This window comes from Mus musculus, chromosome 2, assembly GCF_000001635.26.
Source record: "Mus musculus strain C57BL/6J chromosome 2, GRCm38.p6 C57BL/6J".
NCBI lineage: Eukaryota > Metazoa > Chordata > Mammalia > Rodentia > Muridae > Mus > Mus musculus.
The window spans coordinates 80,537,573-80,553,468 of NC_000068.7; the positions used below are offsets into that span (position 1 = coordinate 80,537,573).

The window sequence follows — 15,896 nt, forward strand, 5'->3', positions numbered from 1 at the left end:
GAGTTAAGGTTCAGATGGGATTGTTCATCTGCTGGCCATCTCGTCCTTGTTGTTATTCAGTCTAATAATCACCCACTAGACTGCCTGTCAACTCAGCCACTGCTACCCAGCCACTGTGCAAGCTCAGGCTTTCATCAGTATCCACCTAGCATACTGCAGCAATTCTTCTTTCTGCTCTGCTTCTCCTTGGCCTGTACCAATGGTTCATCCATACTAGGCCACCAAGACTTTTCCAAGTCCTGACTTATAACTAGGCTCTTTTGCAAGGCCCTCTAGAATCTGGTCAGCACACCTATTCACCCTGGAAATGAGGAACTGAAGTCTTTATCACGTCTATTCTCAAGTTGTACAAACTCATATGAAATACCAACTACGTAAGTGCCTGTGTCTTCACTTGTAGACAGAGATCTCTTTGGGAGCTGGGACCACAGCTGATTTCTATTTACATCATTTGGTACATGATTGTAGTTTATAAATCAATTACTCAACAAGCAGTAAGCGAAGAATAAAGAAGATTAGGAGACTTCTTACCTGCACAAGTTCATTGAGGACAACAGCATCAAAGCCAGAGAGGTATTGCACGTAGTACCTCTGCATGACAGGCCCATACTTCCTGACATGTGCTCTAAGCTCTTCCATGTAAAATATTAGCTCAGCAATGTGCCTTTGTGAAAAGTCAAAAGAAACGTTTCAGATAATAAGTTCATTGCTGTAGTGAGAATTTTGGTTTCTTTAAAAAAAAGAGAGAGAGAAATACTTTAAGAATATGTTTTCATTTTAATCCTAGGTATGGGATTTAAGGCTGCTTCAGATTGTCCACAGCAGGTGACTATGATTTGCCTTGTGCTCTAGTAAGGGTCTGACAGTGCCAACTGCAGATACCTTCTACAACTATGTGATGTCTGGAATTCTGGGGAATTTTCAGAGGATATCTAAATGCTAGCATACCAAGAAGGGTGGGGCTGTTGGTTGTTTGCTGTTGGTCATAATTCATTACGTTGTCACACAAATTGGGAGAAGAATGTGTCTAATCCTGTAGACAATTGATGTTCTAGGGACATCAGATGCCTGGGCGGGGTGGGGAGAGGGTGTGGTTGTGAAGAAATATGGGGGGGGGTACTGAGAAGGGGGAACATTTGAAATGTAAATAAATAAAACAATTAAAAAAATGGGAGGAAAACCCTCACAAGAAACTAAGAAAGAAGAGGAAGAGAAGGAGGAGGAGGAAGAAGAGGTAGAAGAGGAGGAGGAGGAAGGAGAAGGAGAAGGAGAAGGAGAAGGAGAAGGAGAAGGAGAAGGAGAAGGAGAAGGAGAAGAAGAAGAAGAAATAATTAGAATTAGATATCCTGACAGAGAAAATCAAATTTGTCCCAAGCAACTCAACACCATAATCAGCAGGAAGTACTCTAACAATAATGTCGCCCCCTTTCCTTTCTATTCTTTTTCTCTCCTATCTAGTGTTAGGGTGTTGAAAAGGTGGGAAAAAATATAGAGAAGAGTGGAAGAACAAAGAATCCATAAAGTAGTCAAAGACAGCTACACACTGTTATCACAGAAAATACTAGTTTTTGGTATTATTTCTAAAACTTTTCCCCTAAGAAAGGCCATTAATTTTTTTGGGGGGGGGCTTAGGGGGGAGAATTGTCTTTGCTGTGTAGCCTTCACCATGTAGTCCAGGCTGGCCTCAAACTCCAGACAGTCCTCTTAAGTGCTGAGAATTACACAAACTGGGAGTATATGTGTAGAATACCACACCCAGGCAACCTACTTTTGTCTCTTTTCTTACTTTTTTTTTTAAAAAAAGGTTTATTTATTTTATTTATATGAATATACTGTAGCTGTCTTCAGACACACCAGAAGAGGGCATCAGAGCCCATTACAGATTGCTGTGAGCCACTATGTGGTTGCTGGGAATTGGAACTCAGGACCTTTGGAAGAACAGTCAGTGCTCTTAACTGCTGAGTCATTTCTCCAGCCCAAGGCCATTAATTTTTAATGTCAATTACTTCCTTTTAAAATTCTTTTATAGCAATAAAATCATAGAAATAGTTGTAGAATATTCAAATGAAAGTATGATTTTTACTTCTCATATATATATATTTTTTTAAAAATTGGTCAGAGAATAATAACAAGAAATAATATTTTCAGTTTGTGCTTATTTCTATTTTTAACTATCTAACTCTGAATAAGAAACCATTGACTAAGAGAAGATATTTCAAATGATACACTGATGACAATGAGACCATTAATGATTTTTACTTAATGTTTCATGTAGAAATAATTTTGAGGACCAAATGCATAGAAAATATTATTGGGCAGAGCCAAAGAACAACTTTCTTATCACTATGATATTAGAAATATTAAGTCCTAGAGATTTTGCACTCTAATTACATCATTAAGGCTATATTGCCCAGATGTATTCCATTATAAATATAAAGAACCCCAAAGAGTTTTTAAAACACCTTTGCTTTAATACATGTTCTCAGACTCATGACCCATCAACCAAAATAAGCAGGAAATGGACGGTGCTCCAATGTGACACTTACTTATCTATAAAGTCATCTGCACTCTTCTTTGGCATGTTGTCCGCGTGACGGAGCAGCCAGATAATTTCATCACGGGCAAAAGATAACGCCATGAAAACAAAAAGTGCCTATTGAAAACAAATCAACAAAACTCATTACTCAACAACTGAAAACTTGCTCTATGTGAAAAGTCCCTGACAAAGAATTAACACCAAATGTAAAAGAGCCACTCAGATCAAGACAGCACACAGCAGTTCACATAAAGATGAACACACACGTAAGAACTAAGGAAAGACAGAAGTGTGATGCGAGCCTCAAGCCAGCAAATGCATTCTTGGCTACCACTTTGGGCAAATTTCATACAGAAAACATGCTTTACAGGGCGGATAGGGTACAACTATCACTCAGTTACCTTGGGACCAAGCAGGCCAGGCTGGTCAGAGAGGACAGTGGCCAGTTCTTTTAGTGCAGACCGTAAAAACTTGCGTCTTTCTCTGTGCATTGAGCCGCTGTAGGGAAAGATATCAGCGTGTCACCTGTGCTTCACTTGGGTAGACAGTGTAGGTGCAGGGAGTGGTAACGGACCAAGAATGAGCATTTCCAACTTGCGATTTGCTGTCTATGGAAATGGTACCTATCTTCTCTGCCTTGAAGAAACACTGATGGGTTAGGCAGTATCACCATTTCCTCTTATATAAGTTCATGGGAGGATAAATAATCATCCATATAACCACTAAATTGATATATTTAATTATTTCATGAGAAAGTTGGTAAATTGGGTATAGGTCTCAAAACCACTAATTTCTAATATATTCACTCATTTAAGAATATGAAATTGGAGAAAGACATGGAGCTAACATGCTTTTGAAAGAATGTTATATTCTCACATTGTCGGCATCAGGGTAAGAATGTAACAATGTCCATGAGGTTATACAGCAGTCAGCACAACGTGCAGAAAGCACTGCTATGGGGAACACAGTGGCAGGCAGGAGGAGTGGCCAGCTAGGGCCCACAGAGACAGCTAATCATAGTGCCTGCATTCATACAGACCACCTGAGTGTGATCCCCAGAACCCATGCGGTGGACGGCCAGAATCAGCTTCCCCCAGATTTCCTCCTCTGAACACAACCTATGTACTGTGCTGCAAGCACGGCACACATCCATGCCCACTCTAACCAAGCACACGCACAACGTTCTTTACACAGATAATAACTAGAGCCCTTTCAGTGGAACTTCTTGATTTTATTACACTTCTTGATTTTATTACACTTACTTTTCTTTCAATTCAAAGTTCTCATCTCGTACACTTCTACGTCATTAACAAAGTAAAGTTTGAAGAAGTTCCTCACAAATACAAGTACTCACGCGTGGGATACAGCCGCCTCCTTGCATTCTCTTATGTCGTTAATACGTTTATTGTAGCTGTGCGCAAAAAAAAAAAAATAAATAAAGCTTGTTAAACTTAATTTGAAAGGAAAGACAAAAAGAATAAGCGAAATAATAAAAGTCACTTGAAATCCTTATTTTCATCAATAACAATGGTTTACAGAGGAAATGATGGGTGATGTCTATCTCAAATGTATTTTCTAGTACTTCCGATACTCAATGCAAATCTTCCTAGAACAATATCAGTTACAGTAAATCCAAAAATAAAATGAAACTTCATAATGCAAACTTTAATTAGACTTTATTATTTTCTTAAGCTCTAGATATTTTTAAAATTTCCTTTGATGCAATTAAGTCATTTCCAAGCACCAAAGTATTCAAGAATGATTGCTTCTGATACTAGCCAGGTCACTCGTAACACAGGCAAACTCTACAAGGGTGTGCATGAGAAACCAGCAGTGCGACTGAGTGCAGGGCTTCCATAACACAGAAAGCTAAGGCAGGAAAGCACTCAGGTTAGAGAGAGAACTGTGGTTTATTCTTACATACTAGGTACTATATATGTGTATATGTATGACAAACATCTCTACATATATATCTTTCATCTATCCATGTGTGTGTATATATGTATATATATATATTTGTGTGTATATATATATATATGTACGTATATATACACACACATACATATATACAAAAGCACCTTCTAATAAAAAGTAAAAGAAACAGAACTCCAATGTTAACTAGTTCAGATGTACCACTAAAACAAACATGTCAATAAATAAAGAAATAACATATAATTTCATGAAAACTAATGATAAGAACTCAATATTTGTAACAGGGGGAAAAACATATCCTTGACAACTTAGCTGAGCCATTTACACCAAAATGAATCCCAATTTCTATGTATAAACACTTTTTAATTTGAGAGACTGTCTAGAACATGTAATATAGGCCCTTGCAATTAATACACTCTCATACTCCTAACTTGACTATGATGTGACCTTTTTTAATGTGACTGATAACTCAAAAAGGAAAAAGAAAGGAAGGAACCAAGCAGGCTGAGGAGAGGGTGGGGCCAAACAACACTTAGGACCAGGATGGAGAAATGTTTCAGCAATTCAGAGTAGTTGCTATTCTTGAAGAGAACTGGGTTTGGTTTCCAACACCCACATGGCAGCTAACAACTAAGCAACTCTCCTTAACTCTAGTTCTAGAGAGTGCAGTACCTTCTTCTGGTTTGCTTGAGCACAAGCATGCACACAGTGCAGAGAGACATGCATGCAGAACATTCATTCACATAAAATAAAAATAAAATGCAACTGTTATTTTTAAACAGAATAAAGATAACTCGTTTTGTGGTATCACTAGACTTACATCATACATAAGTTCACTGAATATAAACACACTAACTGGTTATGGTGGTTTAAATAAGATTTATAGGGAGTGGCGGCATTAGGAAGTATGGCCTTATTGGAGTAGGTGTGGCCTTCTTGGAAAAAGTGAGTCACTATGTAGGTGGGCTTTGAGTCTTCCTGTGCTCAAGCTCTACCCAGTGTGAAAGTCCAGACGGTCTCCTTCTGACGCCTTTACATCAAGATGCTCCTCCAGCACTGTGTCAGCCTGCAGGCTGCCATGCTCCCACCGTGATGGTAGGGGACTGAACCTCTTACACTGTGAGCCAGCCCCACATAATTGTTGTGCTTTGTAAGAGTTGCCTTGGTCATAGTGTCTGTTCACAGCAATGAAAACCCTCACTAATGCACTAGTTTAAAATATCCATATATTTAAGAGATTGTAAAAAGTAGTGGTTAACATATTAAGATGTAATACAAATGTTATCGTTTACAATCTCAACACAATAAAAGCAGAAAGGCAACTGTTTTCCTGATGAGTATATGGTGACAGAAGTGAGAACAGTGGCTGCTCAGGGGTAACAATAGAACGAGCAGTGGTGCCCAAGGCCTCCGAGGCTCATCTGTGAAGACAGACATCCTACCCTGACCTAGGTGATGACCACTCAGGAGATTCACAGACAAGGTCACTGAACCATACCCCTAAGACCTTATTTTTATGTTTGGAAATGTAAACAACAAAGCGCTCAGGGTACACAGAACAAACTACTATTTTTTTCTACTTTAAACAGTGATGCCAGAGAACCTGTGTTCAGTTTGCATTTCAGGGTAATTCAATGACCACTGAAATACATGCTGCCTCAAACTGTCAGTGTTACACACACTTTTCTTTCCCCCTTTGTTTGTTTGGCTTTTTCTGTTTATTTGTTTGGAGACAGGGATTCTCTATGTCCCCTAGTTGTCTTGAAACTTCCTCTGTTGGCCAGGCTGGCCTTGAACTCACAGAAACTCGCCTGCTTCTGCCTCCTGAGTACTAGAACTAAAAAAGGCCACTACTCAACCACATTGTTATTTTTTAGCAACCAATAAATGCTTCATTTTTGTCTCAACTTCATGCAATACTAAATTGGACATGAAATATATACAAATTTCTCTTTTTTTAAAATTACTATATCCAGCACATGTAGCTACAGGGTATTTTATCTGCTCTTCAGTTCAAAAGATCGTATGACTGCTCTTACATGTGAACTCAATGTGGCTTTTCACATAGAGGCTACAGGGCCTCAAGAGAAATGTCATTATTAAAGAAAGATAGCCACAAATGAGAAAAGTATTCGCTTTGCAGAGACTGAGTGACTCTACGTCCTTTGGGTGTAATCTGCTCTCGAGAACCATGATCCCTCAGGGCTATGATCAGGCTTCTGTGACTGTTAGGCACGATTCAATGACATCTGGGATTGTTTCAAATGCTTTTATAAATCCACTCTGTTCTCTTTTTTTGCGGCAGGAATGGGGCAAGACAAGGTTTTCTGTGAAACCCTGCCTGACTTGGAACCCACTCTGTAGACCAAACTAGCCTCAAGGTCAGAGACGTACCTGCCTCTGTCCACTGAGTGTTGGGATTAAAGGTATAAGCCACCATGCTGGGTAATACACTCTATATTTTACTTTTAGCAATATTTATGAATAAAATTAAGTCTGAATAAAAAGAAGACGTATTTCTCTAGAATACCAATTTCAAAAAGGTGAGAAACTGTAAATATTTGTAATTAGTAAAGTTATCTATAAGAATATTATTTCTAGCTGGGCGCATACCTTTAGTCCCAGCACTCGGGAGGCAGAGGCAGGCGGATTTCTGAGTTGGAGGCCAGCCTGGTCTACAAAGTGAGTTCTAGGACAGCCAGGGCTACACAGAGAAACCCTGTCTCGAAAAAACCAAAACCAAAACAAACAAACAAACAAAAAAAGAATATTATTTCTACTATTATCAGGATATTGTTAAAAGCAAATTGCTGGGACCAAAGTAAGACAGTCTAGGCCAAACTTTCCTGTACAATGTGATCAACTCTCTAACCCCAAAACCTATGCTACTAAAGACATTTCATTCACCACCTCCTCCCCCCAAAATGAACAAATCTGAAAACACCATACCCCCGAATGTTTACAAATAAGTCTTCTGCAGCTTTGTGAATGTGGAAAACTTCATCCCGAAAGAGAGAGAGGCAAGAGCTACTCTGAAGAGCTAGCTTCCAAAGGTTCAGTGCGGTAGCCTCCGTATTTAGCATCCCATGGCACAGAATAAAGCCAACTTCAAACAAAGAGAAACAAGGACAAGTTACAAGTACTGCACAGACAAGTTCCTTTGGTTACACTGTAGCTTTCTACAATGGGCAACAACCTCCATCACTGGAGGTTCATTCGCTAGTGATTCATAATGTAATACATACATACATACAGGCACGTGTATGTGTGTGTGCAAACAATACTTTAAACTTTTATTATGATTTTCTATATTCTGCAAAGTAAGTTCTTTGAAGCCACACTAAAGGAACAAAAATACCTTTTTGAGGGGTGGAGTTACAAATGATATTTTTTTAATGAAGCATTAAAAACATTAGTTTAAGCAAAAGATCAAAAATTAACACCCAATACAGTAATCATTACTGCTGTTAAAGTAACTGAAAAATAAAAGCAATCAACTTTTCTCGTCGCCAGGAGAAATGCTAAGGTAACAGCTTTGCTTGTCTCAGCTGCTTCTCCCTTATTAATCTTTGCACACATATTACCTCACATGATTAACCTGCACAGTAGACAAGAGAGTGTCATTCTTTTACAGGTGAGGGAGTGAAAGCTCAGTACTACTAGAGTAACAAAGGCAGGCAGGCAGGCAGTGAGTTCAAATCCAGCCTGGTCTGCATGAGTCCCAGGTTAGCCAAGGCTAGGCCAGGAGACTGTTTCAAAAAAAAAAAAAAAAAAAAGAAAGAAAGGAAGCATCCAAATATTGAAATTCAATATTCTTGCAATGTATTTAGCTCCCTATATACATTTGTTTCCCTATTTGGAAACCCTATCCAAATGTATAATACCACTATGCTTGTAAATGCCTTCTCCAGCCTTCTACACCAAGACAGAGAACCTCATTGTTCATTCACTCAACATTTACTCAGTAGTAGTTGCAACATACACACTAAGTTTCAACTTTTGTTGAGATTTTCCTGCTTCACAAAATAATCATTTCCATTTAAAAAATAAACTGGACTGTAAAGTACTGGCTAGTTGTATGTCAGTTTTACACAGCCCGTGTACAGGTGGGAACCTCAAGTGAGGAAATATCTCCATAAGACAGAGCTGTGAGTTAGCCTGTAGGTTATCTTAGTGATTGAAGTGGGATGGTACAGCCCACTGTGGGTGGAGCCACCCCTGGGCAGGTGGTCCTGGGAGCTATAAGAAAACAAGCTGAACAAGCCATAGGCACCCATCCGGCTCTGAGTCAGTTCCTGCCAAGACTTCCCTCTTTAATCAGGACATGTAAGCTGAAATAATCCCTTTTCCTCAAGTTGCTTTTAGTTGTGGTGTTTTATGACAGCAATAGAAATCCTAACTAAAACAAACAGCTGTCCACTCAGCTAACAATGCTTACTATTCAACTCAATTCTTCAATCACAGATATGAACAGAAAGTAAAAACTAGGAATCATTATATAATCAAGCAAAAATCAATACTTCAAAAGCATAGAAATATAAACTATCTTCCTAGAAAAAAATATTACTATTGCAAATCTAAGAAGTAACAAAATTAGCTAAAATGCCTAAGTACAGGTAGAATGTACTACTAAATTCCTTCCACATTTGTTAGTGTTATTGCAGTTTCAGTCTATAATGAGATATTGTATATAAGTTTATAGTATTCAAAATCTGTAGTCATTTTAAGTACAAACTTAATAATATCTAATTTTTAGATTAAGCCATATATAACAAAATTCTGGGCTTTTATGTCTAATACTTGTTTTGCTGGTAAGAAATTTCATTCACTATTTCACCAATGTATCATATCACAGGTATTAAAAAAATAGTTCTTCGCTATAGTTGGAGAAACACTGTAACAGTGGTTCTCATGGGAGTGGAACAACCCTTTCACAGGGTAGCATAACAGATACCCTGCATATTAGAAATTTACATTACTATTTATTTTTTTAAAGATTTATTTATTTATTTATTATATGTAAGTACACTGTAGCTGTCTTCAGACACTCCAGAAGAGGGCGTCAGATCTCTTTACGGATGGTTTTGAGCCACCACGTGGTTGCTGGGATTTGAACTCAGGACCTTTGGAAGAGCAGTCAGTGTTCTTACCCACTGAGCCATCTCACCAGCCCTACATTACTATTTATAACCGTTGCAAAATTACAGATATGAAGTAGCAACCAAATAATTTTATAGTTAGGATTCACCCCAACACCAACACGAGGAACTATACTAAAGGGTTGCAGTATTAGGAAGCTTGAGAGAACCCCCATGCTATAATAAAAAGTTTACAAAGGCAATACATCAAGAAAAAAAGCACAAATTATTCAAAATTCTTCTCTCTGGTAGTGCGCAGTGGGAAGAAGGAATCTGACTACATATTATACGTCAACTCTCATTCTTTATTACGTCATATATTGTTCCAGTTTGTGAGCTGCTTAAAGCACACAACAGTAATTTCATCCCTCATGCATCTATCAAACTACCAAAAAAATAAGTCATTTATCACGTTTAAGTTAAAACTTAACGAAATACCTGTGACATTAAAAACATATGACTAAAAGGAGAAATTTAGTGTTGAAAGTGCTCCTGAGTTTTGGCCTTAGCTCTTCCTTGGTCTCTCTGTCACTAATGAGCTATGTGACCTAACTTTAGAGTCCTCATTTCTCTGCCTGTGTCAGATGGGTCTGTATGAGGAATATCTGAGGTAAAGCACACAGGTGTCATTGCAGGGTGAAGGGCAGAGCTAAGGCAGAAACAGGCATTCCCTCATTAAAGCTTAAACACAAGAGACAGCCCTAGCTAGCTCGGTTACTTACAGATGATCCATTTCTCCATTGCATCCAAGGAGAGATATTCACAAGGCATCTTAAAAAGAGAAGACAATCTGCGCTTAACATAAACTCTTTACTAATTTCCTCCTTAGTCACTTTGCCTCTTTGAAGCTCCAAAGAATTCTTACTCTTCTATTCTTGTTCAAATACCACAGGAAATTTGAGACACTGGGTAAAAATTTAATAATTACTTAAACTGTAGCCAGCAGAGGACAATGAGCTGTTGTAGTATTTCACATTTGCATACCCTCAACCATCTTTGAACAACACCACAGCCAAACTGTCTTCTGGCAAATGACAAAAATTTCTCAAGCTCATAAAAGGAGTTTAAGTTTTTTCAAATTTATTTTAATCATGTGAAAACAGAATCCTGTGCCTAGATGCTCTGTATCCCGCCCAAGTGAACCAATGGTCTGTGTGCATTTTCTGTAATCATAATAACTACATTATTATGTAGACACTTGAAAGAGAAATCTAACAGACTGTAACAATGACTTTCTCTAACTGGTAAGACTTGACATAGTTCTGCTTTTTTTCTTTATAATTGTATTTTCAAATTTCTGTACCATGATAGAAGCAATTTTTTTACAGTTTCTTACAAATTACATTTATTTCTATAGACATGCATGCCACAATATGTGCCTCTTTCTTTTTATCATGCCTGGGTCTTGGAAATCAAACTCTGGCTGTCAGGTTTGGTGGCAAGTGCCTCTACCTACTGAGCCACCTCAGCAGCCCCCAAAGAAATGGTTGCTTATATTAACCTCCAATTTCTGAGAGCTAAGAAAAAAATTTAAACCCTGCATTATTTTTATGCACATTTTATAATAAACCTGAAAGGCTAATGTTAACTAGAAAACTGGACTAACACTGTTTAAGTGATAAGTGACTATAAAAGTAAAACGGAGCCATACAGTGTCCGACTGCGCAGGATTAAGCATTGTGCTGGGTGCACTGATGAGACTCAGCAACTGGGCATTCCTCCACTGGTCTGCTGAAAGGTTCCGTCTAGGATACACCATCTGAAGAGAAATTAGCGCATCTGAAAGAGACTAAGAAAGCAGAAAGGAAGTTGAATAGAGTGCTTCTGTTTTGCTGAGACTTCCGCTTTAAGGTCTGTGCATGTCTGATTTCAACCCTACTCCCTATAATGGGTCACAAGTCTCCTCTACAACTGTTCCTTTGGTTTTAAATTCTATAAAAGTTACAGCTGATATTACTGGACAAGAGCTACACTCAGGAAATCATGTTACTGCCTGTAAAAAAGCAAAACTATATATTTACCGTATGGGTGTTTTGACTGCATATACATGTATGTGTGTGCCTGATGCTTATAGAGTTGAGAAGATCTACAAGCTGGGTGTGAGATCACCTAGGACTGGACTTACAGGTCTTAGCTGCTACAGGCACGGTGCCGGGGATTAAACCTGGGTCCTCTGGAAGAGCAGGCGATGTTCCTAACCACTGAGCCATCTCTCCAACCTGACATGTTTTTTTTTTTCCTTTTGGAGTTATCGAAGGGCAGGGCATAACCATTCATTGAGTAGGTTTTCCATTTTATATAACAAAAGGAAGGATGGTCATAAGGGTCATGTAGCAGCAGAAAAGTACTCAATAGAATGAACTGTATACTTAAAAGGCTAGGATAGAAAGATTTCTATATTACTGTTACCACAAAATACTTTTTAAAAAAAGCAAATATATGTCCATTATTGTTATGCTTCTTAAAAACCCATATAGGTCTAAGTTATGTATTTATAGTGTGCACACATAGCTAAAGGCACTACTATCTAGCAATGAAGCAAACTTAGCACTAAATCAATTATCTACCTTTCTAGCTCTGAATAACTAACTTTTCTTGAGATTTTCTCTTTAGTTCACTGACTGGGATGTAAGTCACTGCTCTCTCCTGGAGGACAGGGTTTTCAGAGCTGCACATGCTGAATGTTGGACTGAAGGACTTCTAAGGTGGCTGAATCTCCACCAACCACTGGAGCGGAGCAGAGGGTAGGCCTGGCAGCCGCCCTGTGTGGTCTCCTGAGGCTGCATTAACCCAGCAGGGTCTCAGGCTGCTCCAGAGGAAGCTTGGCAGCCGCAGGGTGCTGAGAGAATGAATTCCACCTTCTTACTGGATCCATCCAACCTGCTGCTTCTCTCTATGGCAATCTGATCACGGATTTCTGTAGCTGTCCCACTGAAGCTTTTTTAGGAAAAATAAGATGCGTTTCTCCGTCTTCAAAGCCCATTTCAAATAAATACTCAACAGCTCCTCTGACAGGCAGGAGTCTAGTAGAAAAGGCTGTGTTCCCAATATGGATGGATCTGTATTTTTCATCACTGGGCTTTCTCAGGATGTTGTCGGTGTAGGTGAGCAGCAGCTTGAAGGCCTCCAGAAAGGTCTCCAGGGTGTTCTGGCATAGCTCGGCCATGGCCAGGGACGCAGAGCTCGACAAGCTGCCCAGTGTGGCCGACACCATGGCGGCTCCACGGCCTTCGCCACCTCTCGCACAGCGGCCCGCACTGAGCAGGTGCTCGTTTTTTTTTTTTTTGTTTGTTTGTTTTTTGTTTTTTTTTTTAAACTCACTCTGTAGACCAGGCTGGCCTCGAACTCAGAAATCCGCATGCCTCTGCCTCCTGAGTGCTGGGATTTAAGGGGTGCGCAATCACGCCTGGCTTCGTTATTTCTTGAAAGGTTAAAATGTGTAGCAACTTCAGGAATCTTCGTTTATTATTTATTTCTGAAAGAGTGCTGAACTCTTAAATGTCTAATGATTCTTGCTAAAAGGACTCTGATCACATGCCTTAGCCTGTCTGTCTGTTTTCCTTCCTTCCTTCCTTCCTTTTTCTGGCAGCTTTATATGTACAGAAATTCATCTGTGTGAATACAGACAAATGCCACAGAAGTCAGAGGATAATCTGGGAGGCTAGTCCTACTCTTCCACCTCCTAAGAGACAGGGTTTCCTTGTAGTTCGATGCTGTATGCAGGGTCTCACATATACCAAGCTGGCCTCACCTCACTATGTAGCTGAAGATGACAAACTTCTGATCTTGACTCTCCTTCCTGAAGACTAGCAAAACAGGTACACACGTAAGTTTATGCTCACTACGGAGGCACTTTATGAACTGCACCCCAAGCCGGGCCAGTACAGAGTCGGACAGTCCTCTGAGGTGGGAGTGTGGATGATTATAGGAAAGGCAGAAAAAAGATGCAAGAGACAGTATGGGAGGGCGGCAGGCCAGTACCACACCAGCCACCAGTGCATTTCTCATAGCCTTCTTATACTGCAGTACTGTGGGAAGCAAAGCCACAGCTAACAGAAAAATACACACAAAGACATTTTTTCTCACAAAAAAATTCCCTGTTCCTTCCACCAAAGTCAACAGCATCTTCAGCTCCTTGCCTTGAGCCTCAAGTGCATCTCTCCTCTTATCGTTCCATGCCTCAGCAAGGTGAGAAATCTGCCAACAGGCCCTGACAGGCCTTGACTCTGCCTGCCAAGCAGACTCCCCTCACTGCCCCAGAGAAGCGGCAAACGCTCCCCACAACTTTGTATAACAGTTTTGGGGAGCTGTGTTCTCACAGCGACCTGAGCATGAGGCAGGGGAATTTTCCACATGTGCTGTCAGGACAGTGCTCAAAAGGGAAGTGCTTTAGACTTTGGATATTTTAAGCCCATGGTTTTCAGATATGAAATGTTCAAGCTACTTCATACAGTATGCAAAGAAACCAAACTGAAAAAGTATCTTCAGATTTTCATGAGAGAAAACATTGGGAAAATTCTTGAACACCAAGAAAAATTATAGCATAATATAAACATGGTATTGTTTGAAGGTTCAGTTAACAAAGAGAACAGCGACCAAGACTCAAACACTCTGGTCCTTTGCTCTGGTTTTGGCACTACTTTTGCCAAGGGACTCACCACTTTGTCATCTTCCTCACTCTTTATTTATTGTGATGATGTTGGATAAGATCTATGACAGGTCTTGCTGCAGGACAGTTACCACAATGATTTCTTCCCATCAAATTTATTAAGAAATATCTTTCAATGTGTCTTTTTAAAAGGACATTTCATATAACTTCTAAAAAATTCCTGTCATCTTTTTCTCATCAAGAGAGTAAGATACAATACATCTAAAACTGATTCAACACTATGACTCTAAAGTCTTAGGATGAAATACTATGTATATAAACTTTTAAAAAAATTTTTGAGCACTTGGGAGGCAGAGGCAGGCGGATTTCTGAGTTCGAGGCCAGCCGGTCTACAGAGTGAGTTCCAAGACAGCCAGGACTATACAGAGAAGCCCCATCTCGAAAAAAACAAAAACAAAAAAAAAAGTTTTTGAAATGTATTGCATGTATATGGGTTTTGCAATGTATATCTGTATATCACATGTGTGCAGTACCTGAGAATGCCAGAAAAGGTCACTATATCTCTTGCAACTGGAGTTAGAGGTGGTTATGAGCTGCCACGTGGGTGCTGGGAATCAAACCTGGGTCCTCAGAATAAGTAGTTAGTGCACTTAACTGCTGAGCTCCTGCCTCTGCCTCCCAAGTGCTAGGATTAAAGGCTACGTGTACCACCTCTGACTGGTTTGTATCTAAATTCTTAATGCAATATTATGTATCTAAATTCTTTTGATGAAGTGACTGCTTCAATTTTTATAACAACCACATGGGATAATTGCTACTTTAAGACTATTTTTAGCCCAAAAGAAAAGTGAGAGACAATTAAGCTGTTTAAGTAAATTATACAATATTTCAGAGTACATTGGTAAACCTGAGAATACTGCACTATACCCTTTATTACCGCTGAATACTACACTCAACTGAATAACTATAATTCAACTTAATAACTAAAATCAATACATTCCTGAGTCTCTGTATGACTGTGAACCTGAAACAGCTAACTCAACAGATAAACAGTTTTTCATAACACATTATAATTTTTATCCTAAAACTAAGTTATCTCTTTAACTCCCTATGGGTAAACAATTCCTTATGTGTACTGTTGCACATCTAAAAAACAGCTCCTGCTGGGCAGCAGTGGCGCAGGACTTTAATCCCAGCACTCAGGAGGCAAGTGCAGATGGATCTCTGTGGGCTCAAGGCTGGTTTACAGAGCTAGTTCCAGAACGGCCAGGGCTATACAAAGAAACCCTGTCTCTGAAAACCCAGAAGAAAACAAAAAACCAAACAACAAACAATAAAACAACTCTTACCTTGCTATGGGGTACAAATTCTTCCATCATCTTTTTTAAAGGGTTTTCATAGTCCACAATCATCTGACCAAGGCGTGGATATTCTCGGTCACTTAAAATACACACATCAAATTCAAATGAGTTGTAAGGCTCTGAGAACGTCACAAGCATTCTGTGTGATGTCTGCCTACCTTGCTCCATGGGTCATTTCATGTGCATAATTGTATAGTCCAATGATTGCCTTCCGTTCTTCAATCCGGGACAGCAGTATCATTAATGTTGTATAGGTTACAGTCAAGTCTAAGTAGTTCTTTGTTAAATCAAAGTTCACAGTCTTAAAAAAAAAAAAAAAT

General features: G+C 39.3%; 1 protein-coding gene and 1 pseudogene across 4 annotated transcripts in view; both read right to left on the bottom strand.

The window, feature by feature from the left end:
• Nucleotides 1–15,896, bottom strand: part of Nckap1 (NCK-associated protein 1) — an 80,671-nt gene that overhangs the window by 37,061 nt on the left and 27,714 nt on the right. For all 4 annotated transcript variants that reach the window (NM_001355411.1, NM_016965.3, NM_001355410.1 and 1 more), the window contains 9 exons: nt 15,735–15,877; nt 15,565–15,655; nt 11,258–11,395; nt 10,329–10,377; nt 7,418–7,574; nt 3,891–3,947; nt 2,938–3,034; nt 2,547–2,653; nt 532–664 (listed from right to left, as the gene is read on the bottom strand). In NM_001355411.1, coding sequence (NP_001342340.1) covers nt 532–664; nt 2,547–2,653; nt 2,938–3,034; nt 3,891–3,947; nt 7,418–7,574; nt 10,329–10,377; nt 11,258–11,395; nt 15,565–15,655; nt 15,735–15,877 — 972 coding nt within the window. The remainder of the gene's footprint in view (nt 1–531; nt 665–2,546; nt 2,654–2,937; nt 3,035–3,890; nt 3,948–7,417; nt 7,575–10,328; nt 10,378–11,257; nt 11,396–15,564; nt 15,656–15,734; nt 15,878–15,896) is intronic.
• Gm13689 (predicted gene 13689) lies at nt 12,149–12,872 on the bottom strand (annotated as a pseudogene).